The 12644-nt window shown below is 36.4% G+C and overlaps 1 protein-coding gene across 7 annotated transcripts in view; it reads left to right on the forward strand.

Moving 5' to 3' along the window:
• focad (focadhesin) overlaps positions 1-12644 on the forward strand; it is a 240760-nt gene that overhangs the window by 139989 nt on the left and 88127 nt on the right. For all 7 annotated transcript variants that reach the window (XM_069926741.1, XM_069926735.1, XM_069926745.1 and 4 more), the window contains 2 exons: positions 8104-8145; positions 8793-8901. In XM_069926741.1, the coding sequence (XP_069782842.1) occupies positions 8104-8145; positions 8793-8901 (151 nt within the window). The remainder of the gene's footprint in view (positions 1-8103; positions 8146-8792; positions 8902-12644) is intronic.

Below are 12644 nucleotides of genomic sequence, written 5' to 3' on the forward strand. Positions count from 1 at the left end.
ACAATTCTCTCATCCAGAGGGGTAATATATTAGGTATGTCAAGCTCTCATGACTGTCATGACGTTGCAACATCCTCTTAGAAAGAGAGCATAAGCTTGTAAATTCTCTGCTTTATCCGGACTTGTATTAGACCATGTAAGTGCCTTCTGTACATAAGCTGTGGAAATTCTATACTTCTCACCAAAAAGCTTCTTCAATAGCAACTTAGTCTGTTTGAATCCTTCCTTCGTAGCCATATGTTGGCAACTCTTTACAAGATTTTGTGGTGGCCCACTAGTGAACTGCTGCAAATAATATTAACAATTCTCTGAGTTTTGACACCTAATTTCAATACTTTGTTTAAAGCTTTTCATAAATGCTTGGAATTCAAGTGGGACACCATCAAAAGCTAGAATCTCCCTCTTGAAAAGAGGGAGTTGTAACTGCACTAATGATGCAGCTATCTCATGTCATGCCTGGGTGAAAATTTGCTTTGTTCACCCAGATTTCTAATACCTTCTGGGAGTGCTGGGAATGACCCTACATAAGATGGCATTTGGCTCTCATCTCTATCCAATGGGGTTATCATTGGGGTTTGAGATCTGTCACCTTGCCTTAACCTGATTAGTTGGGATCTTGCACATCTGCAACTGTGTTATTGGCTCTGCCCTGTGCCTTAAACTGTCTATTTCAGGACCAAACACATTTTGTGGTTGTAGCACTGGCTCAGCTTTGGTATTCAGTACTTTCTTTTTCTGTTATCCTTCCTCAAAACATGATGCTTTAGATAATTTACTTCGAGCACCAGGTACCACTGAGCCTCTTAGTGCTTTCAATCTGACCTGTTTAACAGTAGTTTCTGTTTCCAGTTCCAGTAGCTCCTTAACTGCTCCTTTTGGTGTTCAAAGGCTTATCTCTCTTGAAGCAATTGCTGCTCCTTATGCCTTTTTAACGATCTCTTTCATTCTTCTAAATCAAAGTTAATGTAAAGGAACTCTTTTTTTTTTGCTTCAATAGCTGCCACATTAGCCTGAATCTTTACACGTGTAGATTCAGTACTTGTAATACTGGAGCCCAACCAAGAACTCCTCTTACTTATCTTGCTTCCAGCATTCAACACACTATCCTTAGGTCCTTTTAGGTCCTGTACGTCAAATGTTGCCTTAATATCTGATCTGTCTCCATTTTGGATTGCTCATCCTCCTCACCTCCATCTTGTGGCACAGTTTCAGCCATTTCTTGTGGTTGATCTTAGTTTCCATTAATAGTTTTTGCAGTAATTCTGTGGGATCTGTATCCCAAGCAGCTGTAACCTTTTTTTGTATCTATTTCCTCATTCAGTCTTGGTTGAAGAGTCACTTTGTCTCTAATTTCCGACTTGACAGTTCTTCAATAAGTTCCTTTTTCTTTATCTTCTCAACACTAACCTCCTTGGGTACAGCAGCTTCAGTGGCGGCTGCCATCTTATCCATCCAGTTGATCATCACACTCAGACATCAAACGTGCACAACAATAACTCCAAAACCAAAACAGTTTTCATAGGATAAGTGACAGTTTCTCCAATTTGTGTTCTAACTTGCAATTAATACATAGAAGGAACTTTGAAGCTGACTGCTTCTTGATGGTCTTGGTGCTGTTTACTTTTATGCCTCCTTCTTCGATATGTTCTAAACAGATCCCAATTGATCCAGTCTGAATTCCAAATCCAATTTCCAAATTTCTATGTCTTAAATTCCATCTTTCATTGACTAACAAGTCAATAGTCCTTTTTATTAACTAAATATTGTGATTATCGTCCTTTATAATTACTTGGAAGGACTAGAGTATCGTTGTTTATGACTCGTTCAAAGAAAAGTCTGTACTAAAGTTGCTTATCAGTTACTACATACTCCTTCTACTTTCTTATGTGGTACTAAAATCTATGATAAAACAATTAAGCAATGCTTAAAATGATTATTATAATGGTCAATAAAAGTATTCGGACCATCTCCATTCTTTCCAACTTCAGAGAACAAAGGAAAATTCAAAACTGATAGTTTATCTTAAAAACGCAGAAAAGATAGAAAAAAAATGACACAGTATAGTAATAATCAAAAAAATATTTTACAAAGATATGTATAGAAAACAAAACAAATAACAAAATAAATAATTTTAAAAATTTAAAGAAAAACACAAAAAAAATGCCCACCCCACCCTCCCACCCCTTCAGCTAGCTCCCTTAAAGGGAGCAAAAAAAATTATATATATATATAAAAAGAAAATATTCTAAATGTTAATAACATTTCAAAGTATATCTAAATGCACTTACTAACAAAAGACCACTTACTAACAAAAAAATTATCATGTAAATTATAAATAATTTTTTCAATGACAATACATACCTTCAATTCATTATTCCAGCATAATATATTAATCTCAGTATCATCTTTCCAAGTACTACCAAAACATTTACACGCTACTGATAACACCAAACGTACAAAAGCAATTTGAATTTTATCCAATCCCATTCCCCTTAACAAATACAAATTTCCCAACAAAAAAAATCATTGGATCTAATGGTAATATAAAATTATATAATTTTTACAAAACTACTTTAGTTCCTTGCCAAAATGATTGAACTTTAACACAAGTCCAAATGGCATGTAGGAAAGTTCCAATACATGAGGCACATCTAAAACAAGAATCACAATTACTAAATCCATATTTTTTTTAGCTATTCCGGGGTCAAATATAATTGATGTAAAGAATTATAATTAATCATTCCATATCGTATATCAGTCAATTTAATTACATTGTCCTAACACATAGTCGCCTAATCATCTTTGGGAAAAATAAATACTAAATCACTCTCCCATTTAAGTTTAGATTTCTCCCAATCTGACTTATCCATACTAACTTGTAACAAATTATACATAACTGAAATATAACTCTTTTTTGGTACAGAGGAAATCAAAGATTCAAATTTTGACAAAGTAGGTAAAATCATCTCTCTGCCATAATTATCTTTTATCAAAGCTCTAAGTTGATAATATGCAAACAAAGAATTTACAGGTATATCAATTCTTTCTCTCAATTGATTAAAAGAAAGAAATTGTCCCTCTTCAAAACAATCTTGTATTGTCTTTATACCTTTAGAGTCCCAAATCTATAAATGATTATTAAACGTTGAAAAAGGATTAAGCTGATTATTATGCAATGGAGTTAGAATTGATCATTTATCTTTCGACCCTAACGCCTTGTTTTTTTTAATCCAAATCTTTAACAATTTTTTCAATATTGGCATATAATATTGCTGTAATAAAATCAAATTCGAACGAAATATAAATTCATGTATCTCAACCCTAGAAATACACACCATCTCCACTTTAGCCCAGCTAGGAGACTGATCTAAATCCATCAATCTACTAACAAACTTCAACTGGGCCACTTCATAATAATTTTGAAAATGTGGTGACTGTAGTTACATACTTGTATGTAATGTATACTTCCATGTAAGTCTATGCAACACCACTCGAGCTAATTTACTAATTAGCTAATTTACTAAAGAGCTAATAAAACTCTCTCACTGCTTTATTCAAATCTTGAAAAAAACCCTTTGGAAGTAAACTGAAATAAATATTGAATTTGAGTAAAAATATTCATTTCCATACAATTAACCCGAACAATCGAAGTTAATGGAAGATCTTTCCACTTAATCAAATCTGCTTTAATCTGTCTTAATATAGGCACATAATTTAATTGATATAATGATTGATAATTAGTATCCATAAACACACCTAAATATTTAATTTTACTTGTCCACCTTAATTTTGTAATAGTTTTAAATTCAGGAAAATCTCCCACTCCTACTAGTAAAATTTCACTTTTATCCCAATTAACTTTATATCCTGATAATTCTCCAAATTTCAACAAACATTCTTGCAATTGTTTCAACGACCGTTTCTGTTCCGTCAAATATACCAACACATCATCCGCAAATAAGTTAATTTTATATTCTTCATTCTTAACCCCCATCCCTCTAATTTCTTCATTTTGTCTAATAGCCTGAGCTAACAGTTCAATAGCCAATGCAAATAAGGCTGGTGACAATGGGCAGCCCTGTCGAGTTGAATGGGTCAATTTAAATGGTAAAGAAATCTGTCCATTTGTCACCACCCTAGCAATCAGGTTTGTATATAAAGCCTTAACCTAACCAATAAAAAAATGGCCGAATTTAAATTTCTCTAACACTTTAAATAAAAAATCCCACTCATCTCCATCAAAAGCTTTTTCTGCATCTAATGCTGGTTAGGTTGCTTTCAGTATATGTTGACCAAAATAATTAATCAAATATATTGTCTGATGCATTTCTATTCTTAATAAAACCTGTTTGATCAATATGTATCAATTTGGGTAAATATTTAGCAAGTCTATTAGTTAATACTTTTGCTATAAATTTTATAATCTATCTTTAATAAAGAAATAGGTCTATATGAAGACAGTTTTAATGGATCTCTATCTTTTTTTGGAATAACAGTTATTAAAGCACGAACATGATTCTGGTAACCTCTGATCTTCAGTAACTTGATTCAACATTTCTCCAAATACATTAGAGAAATAATCATAATAAAGTTTATAAAATTCCATCATCCCCTGGGGACTTTCCATTAGGCATTTCTTGAATAGCTTCCTTAATTTCACAATCTGTAAATGGAGATTCCAATTCCTGAACATCATTCCCATCTAATACTGATAACTTTAATTTAGATAAGTAAGAGTCAATAGAACCATTATCCTGTTTCCCCCTCAGAAGTATATCATTTTAGATAAAATGAATAAAACTGTCGTTAATTTCCTATGGTTTATGTAACTTTTGAATTCTTCTTAACAGCATTAATAGTCTGAGATGCCTGTTCAGCTTTCAATTGCCAAGCAAGTACCTTATGCTCTTTCCTTCAACTCATAATAACGTTGTTTAGATCGATTAATTAAGTGCTCAAACTGATAAGTTTGTAAAGTATTATAATGTAATTTCAGCCTCGCTAATGCGGCTTTTTTTATCTTCTGTTACACCTTTCTGAAAATCTTTCTCTAACTCAGCAATCTGATTTTCTAACTCTAAACTTACTGCCATATATTGTTTCTTAACTTTCGTAGAATAACTAATAATCTGCCCCCTCAAATAAGCTTTTAAAGCGTCGCATATTACAAAATGACTATCCACAGAATTAACATTCTCGGTCAAAAATAAAGAGATATGCTCTTTAACAAAAGTAACAAACTCTGTTTTTTTCAATAACATTACGTTAAACCTCCATCTAAATGATGGACGTACTACCTCTGAACTTTCACAAGAAAAAAGTAATAATGAATGATCGGATATAACTCTACTTTTATATTCAGCTCGTAATACTCTACCTTGTAAATGTACTGATACCAAAAATAAATCAATTCTAGAAAACGAATCATGTCATGAAGAGTAAAAAGAAAAATCTTTCTCCAAATATCCAGCAAATTTAAATCTTTCATTAACGCATTAATTTGTGATGCCATCTTTGATTTCCTTATACTTTTTGGATTTCTGTCCAATAAAGGGTTCAGAACACAATTAAAATCACCACCAACTAAGACATTTTCATTAGCTTGAGTTAACAGTAAAAAATCTTCTGAAATAAACTGCTCATCGTCTATATTAGGGGCATAAAGATTCAGCAAAGTCCAAGATTCAGCAAAAATTTTACAGTTCACTCTTAATACTCTGCCAGCATACCTCTCTGAAGATTCCAATTCAAATGGTAAATTTTTTATGAATCAAAATCGTTACTCCTCTTGCCTTAGAATTAAAAGAAGAAAAAACATGACCAACCCAATCTCTTTTAAATTTCAAATGTTCTTTATCAGTCAGATGTGTTTCTTGTAAAAATCCAATGTCAATTTTCATTTTTTTTATATAAGACAATATTCTCTTTATCTTAATTGGATTATTTAATTCCTGAACATTAAAAGTTACTAAATTCATTTTAGACATCTTTTTAACTACTAATATATTTACACACTATAAAATAATGCTCCCTTCTATAATTCTTCAAAGAAAAGGGAAAGAAACCCCCCCTCAAAAAAGAACAATTAAAATAAACCACAGAAACATTTAAAAAAACCCAAATGTAGTAATACCCTAAAAGTCTGGGTGTGGTAAACCCACTAGCGACAGATGACTATCAAAGTTTTCAGTGTCATCCACCCCCCCAGCCAGATACATATTTATTATTTAATTAAACACAATCAAATATAATCCATATATTCAACCTAATGATTCCAAACCCAACGACTGCTTCAGATCTTCAACATCAAGAAGACTCTGTGTCAACTCTTCTTTCTTTCCATACCCATTTCCATTTACCCTCCTCTTAGGAGACACCAGGGGAGAATGCACATTTCTTCCAATTCTGGCAAAGAATTAGCAAAATCCAAAGCATCATGATCATTCTCAAAGAATTGAGATTGAAAATTTCCATAAAAATCCTTCAAAATTGCAGGATAATGAAAAGCAAACTTGTAGCCGTTTCACCACAAACATCTTTAGCCATATTAAATTGTCTTTGTCTTCTAATAACCACTTGACTGAAATCGGCATTAAAAAATGCACTTTTATTTTGACCCATTAATGGAGACTGACTCTGCCATGCTTTCTCTACCGCCATATGTAGAATCATTTCTCTGTCTTGGTATTTCAAACAAAGAACCAAGGCTGCCCTCGGTGTTTGTCCTGGGAGTGGTTTTCTTCTCAGAGCTCTATGAGCCCGATCCAATTCCGAGCCTTCAGGAAAAAGCTCTTTACCCAGCACCTCTGGGATCCAATGCTTAAAAAATTTTATGTATCGGAACCTTCAATGTCTTCTGGAAGACCAACTATTTCCACATTATTCCTTCGGCTTTGATTTTCTAACGAATCAATCTTCTTCAATAAGTCTCTTCTTTGAATCCCCCAATCTACAAAAGAACCTTCCACTTTTTCCATTTTTTTCTCTATTACATTCCAATTGATTTTGACACTTAGAAAAGGCTGTTTCATTTTTCTTAAAATTATCTTGCACAATATTGACTGATTTTATACATCTATTAATATCACTCTTAACTACAGTCATTTCCTATTTCATAGTTGACATTTCATCACACAAGGTATTCATTTTTATTTTCATGTCCATAAATCCTGATTCATCTGAGTTGATATTTGTTTTGAGATATTGTCCATATGACAAGCAATCCCTTCCAAAACAGTGAACACTGAATCCATTCCAAATTCCACCTCCACTTTTTGAGGTCTACCTCCTTTAACTACAGACTCCTCCTCTTGGACAAATTCCAATAAGGTAAGTTCTCTTCTTCCTCAGTCATCGTAATCCTTTAGCTAAACTGGTGCGGGTCTGAACACCCGACGCCGGCACCCTGAACTCTTCGAGACTTCGGCGTTCGGTCTCCCCCACAGCCCATACTTTGTCTAGCAATTCTCAGACCCGGGATGCCCCACGCAAGCCAGGCAAAGCCGCTGGACGCGCAAGAGCGTCCTCTGACGCTACACTGTGTGTCCCTGGGCCGCCCAGCAAGGTCGTGGGTTCACGGGTCCCCTTGTCAGCCGTGCCGCCCGTGCGCACGGCTTCACGTGAATGCGGGTTGGCAACGGCCGAGCTCACCAAAGTGTCGGCGCCATCTTGCAGGATCGGCGCCGAGGTCAAACTTGAATGGGCTGGAGTCCTCTGAGGCTTGGAGGCTCCCAACAACGATTCCGTGGATTCATCTTTGCAGGTAGGCAGTTCTTCTGCACTAGTAATTTTTTTCTGAAGTTGAGATTTAGATTTTTTCACATTAGTTGCCATAATAAATCATTGTTATTTAAACAACTGTAAATATTGTTTTTAACCACTTTTATGCTTTTTAAATCCGGGTATCTATTAATCCAGCTGAGGAAAGGTGGAATACACCTCTTTCTTCTACGCCATCTTGCCACGCCCCCCCCCGAAACATTTCTCTTCCCACAATTGCCACTTTATCTGCAGAGTATTTGCAGCTTTTGCTGGTTTGGGTTCAGATTTGCAGTATCTATAGTTTTTGGATTTTGATTTTATGTTTGTTGTTTCTCTTCTACAGGGTCAGGGACATGCTTACTGATGTAGTCAAATCAGCATCTAAGTAAGTTACGCTTGCCTTACCTGAACACAATATGCCTTTTCGGATGCCCGTGTTGGCTTTCCCTCTAACTCTTTTATTTCTCGGGTTATAAAATGTCTTGTGAACTAATTTGTTCTTTAAAATGAAAATGTATCAAAAAAAGTCTCTCGTAGTTTTGAAGAGGTGCTCATTTCAATATCAGAATGTTTTCAGGATATTCATTCATCTGCAAATTTGAAATGACATCATGACTTGCAGAAATTGACACAATTTGACATTTTAACAGCACCGGGGACATGCTCACTTCTCACTGTTACCATCAGGAAGGAGGTACCAGAGCATGAAGATGAACACCCAACAGTACAAAGCAGCTTCTTCCCCTCTCCCATCAGATTTCCGAATGGACAATGAACCAAAGACTCTACCTTACATTCTCTTCTTTTGCACTAATTTAAAAAAATGTAATTTATAGCAATATTTGCATCTATAATGCTGCCACAAAATAACAAATTTCGTGACCTGTTTGTGACAGTAACTTTCTGGATCCAGATCCTTGAGTTCCCCTTTTAACATTTTCAAGGAAATCAAGTAACTTGCATTATGACTCATTTCTACTCATTATTATTTAAAAATGTACATTTCCTGTTAATCTCCTCTTTGTCTAACAGGGACAGCCCAGTTGTGCAGGGAAATTCCATCCTGGCCTTAACAGGACTTGCTGTGACAGTGGCCAAATATGAAAGTAGTTTGCCATCCGAAGCCAACGATACCCTTGAAGTAAGTATATTCCACCAGTAGTTTTGTAACTGTTATCACATCTTTCTGTTTTCCATATTTGGGCTAGTTTTATATTGTGGGCCCTTCTCTACCTCTTCGTCCCAGTCTTCCCAAACCACAGTTGGCAGAGTTTATTATTGAATGCAAAAGTGATGGATTTTCATGCTGTCAACAGAGAAGGTTTTTGTTCAATGAATTAGTCACCAGACATTCCAGATGACTAGAATCTCCTTGTGTTAGGACAATGCATATGCTTATACTATTAAGAGTGAAATTTATTATGAGAACATCAGAAACAGGAGCAGAGATAAGTCATTTGGTCCCTAGTGCCTGCTTAGCCCCTTGTTTAGTTCATGGATGACCTTCCACATCATATCCCTTGTCTCTCTGTACATATCTCAAATCATCTTGAATCAAAACTATCTTTCTTTCCCAATTATGAGTAAATTCAATAATTGAACCCCTTCAGCTCTTTGCGTAGAGCATTCCAAACTTTCCCATACTATGCACAAAGACATTTCTCCACATTATGGTCCTTGAGCAGCAGGAATACTTGCTCTGTATCTAACTTGATGAGCCATCATAGAATTTTGAACGTTTCAAAGAGTTTACTCCTCATTCTAAACACTTAAATTTGCTGATGACAGGACAGTTGTTGGCAGAATCACAAACAGCAATGAGGAAGCGTACAGGAGGGAGAGAGATCAGCTCACACCAACTACCTTGCGCTCAATGTTAGCAAAACCAACAATGAAGTCAGGTGAACATAACCCATTCCTCATCGAGTAGTGGAGAGGGTCAAAAACTTCAAATTCCTGGGTGTCAACCTCTACAAGGATTTGTCCTAGAGTCTCTATGTTTTTATAAAAATTTTATTTTTCACACTATGAACCATACTGATCAAAATACACACAAACATTACTCTCTTGAATATACACAGTCTCATTTTCTCCCCTTTTCCCCCCTCCCTTCCCTCCCTCCTTCACCCCCACCCCCCCACCCACTCAACGTTCAACATATATGATACATTAAACCCATTAAACAATGTCATCACACAATGAAAATAAACAAGAAATTTGTGTCATCTACTTTTATATACTGGGTCAGTTCATTTCGTCTTCTTCTCCTTCTGTCATTTTAGGCGGTGGAGGTCCGCGGTAAGACTTCTCTGTTGTGTTCCATGTACGGTTCCTAAATTTGTTAAATACTGTGATGTTATTTCTTAAATTATATGTTATTTTTTCCAATTGAATACATTTATTAATTTCTATGTTCCATTGCTGTATTCTCAGGCTATCTTCTAATTTCCAGGTTGACATAATACATTTTTTTGCTACAGCTAAGGCTATCATAATAAATCTTTTTTGTGCTCCATCCAAATCGAGTCCAAGTTCTTTACTTCTTTTATTACTTAGAAGAAATATCTCTGGATTTTTTGGTATGTTGCTTTTTGTGATTTTATTTAATACCTAATCACAAAGGTAAAACCAGTTTACCTATCTCGGCTACACCATTTCATCGGATGGAAGGATCAACAACGAGATAGACAACAGACGCGCCAAGGCAAATAGCACCTTTGGAAGACTACACAAAAGAGTCTGGAAAAACAACCAACTGAAAAATCTCACAAAGATTAGCATATACAGAGCCGTTGTCATACCCACGCTCCTGTTCGGCTCCGAATCATGGGTCCTCTACCGGCATCACCTACGGCTCCTAGAACGCTTCCACCAGCGTTGTCTCCATTCCATCCTCAACATTCATTGGAGCGACTTCATCTCCAACATCGAAGTACTCGAGATGGCAGAGGCTGACAGCATCAAATCCATGCTGCTGAAGATCAAACTGCGCTGGGTAGGTCACGTCTCCAGAATGGAGGACCATCGCCTTCCCAAGATCGTGTTATATGGCGAGCTCTCCACTGGCCACCGAGACAGAGGTGCACCAAAGAAGAGGTACAAGGACTGCCTAAAGAAATCTCTTGGTGCCTGCCACATTGACCACCGCCAGTGGGCTGATATTGCCTCAAACCGTGCATCTTGGTACCTCACAGTTCAGCGGGCAGCAACCTCCTTTGAAGAAGACCGCAGAGCCCACCTCACTGACAAAAGACAAAGGAGGAAAAACCCAACACCCAACCCCAACCCACCAATTTTCCCTTGCAACCGCTGCAACCGTGTCTCTCTGTCCCGCATCGGACTTGTCAGCCACAAACGAGCCTGCAGCTGACGTGGACATTACCCCTCCATAAATCTTCGTCCGCGAAGCCAAGCCAAAGAAAGAGAATCACAAAGAAAGCTATACTTTGTGAGGTTTTTGAGGAAATTTGGTATGTTATCGAAGACTCTTGAAAACTTCTACAGGTGCACCATGGAGAGGATTCTGGCTAGTTGCATCCTAGTATGGAGGTGCCAACTCTCAGGACAAGAATAAACTCCAGAGGGTTGTTAACTTGATCTGCAACATCACAGACACCAGACTTCATCGATCACATTGACAAGAGGTGGTGTCTTAAAAAAGCAGCCTCTATCCTCAAAGACACCCACCATCTATAGAGGTGATGCCCTCTTCACTCTGCTATCATCGAGAAAAGGTATAGGAACCTAATGTTGAGCACTCAGCGGCACAAGGACAGCTTCTTCCCTGCTGCCCTCAGAATCCTGAATATTCAATGAACAAGACACTGACTTACTTTTCGAGAACTATTTTTGTTTATTTCTTGTTGTAAGGTAATTTATATGAATGTTTACACTTTGATGCTGCCACAAAGCACCAAATTTTGTGACTTGTTCATGACAATATATTCTGATCCTAACCTACTCGCTATCTTTATGTATGGAAATGTCCCAGGAATCAGTCTAGTGAATCTTCACCACACTTACTCTGTACCAAATATTCCCTTTTTTGGTAAAGAGACAGAATTGTTCACAAGGCTAAGATGTGGTCTCTCCAAGCTCCAATGTAATTGCAGTAACAAAATTTTACTCTTGTATTGAAAACCTGCAGTGTTTAAGAGCACTGCATCACTTCCTGCTTTTACTGGCTTTTTGTACTTGCATATTAGCTTTTGATGATTTGTATACAAGGACACCGAGATGCCTTTGAATATTAAAGTTTTCCAATCTCTCATCATTTCAAAAATACTAAATTGCCTACCAAAGAAGAAAATCTCACTCCATTGACCATCATGTTACCCACTCTGTCTGTCTTTTTCCTTTTGAAGCACCTTTGCATCCTTATTATCATTTCCATTTAGTTTGATCTTGTGATAAAGATTGCGAAGAGTTGGACTCAACCTATTCTAATCTTGTTCAGCAACTTTCAGTTTTCTGATAATCCAAAGTACCACATTACACTCATCTACTTTAATAGATTAGTCAAAAATGGTATCCCCATTATTTTCAAGGTGTCTTCATATCCTTTAATGAAGATTCCAGCATGATCCCAATTACATGCAGCAAGGTAACAGGGTGATAGTGCTGTTTCTAGTCCCCCCCCCCCCCGCCAAACTTTCTATGGGCAACATCCCAGGATCTATTGAGTTTCACTCTTTCTGTTGACATCTCTTTCAAATCACAGGAATGTACATCATCAGTTCCTTGGGATTTAGCAGTTTTCAGGTTCATTAACTGCTCCAGTCATATTTCTTCACTGATATTCATCTATTTTACTTCCTCTATTGTACAGGCATGGATTTTCACAATTTCTGAGCAGTTTGTTTTGTCTCCTATAAACTTGGGCAT

This window comes from Narcine bancroftii, chromosome 1, assembly GCF_036971445.1.
Source record: "Narcine bancroftii isolate sNarBan1 chromosome 1, sNarBan1.hap1, whole genome shotgun sequence".
Lineage (NCBI taxonomy): Eukaryota > Metazoa > Chordata > Chondrichthyes > Torpediniformes > Narcinidae > Narcine > Narcine bancroftii.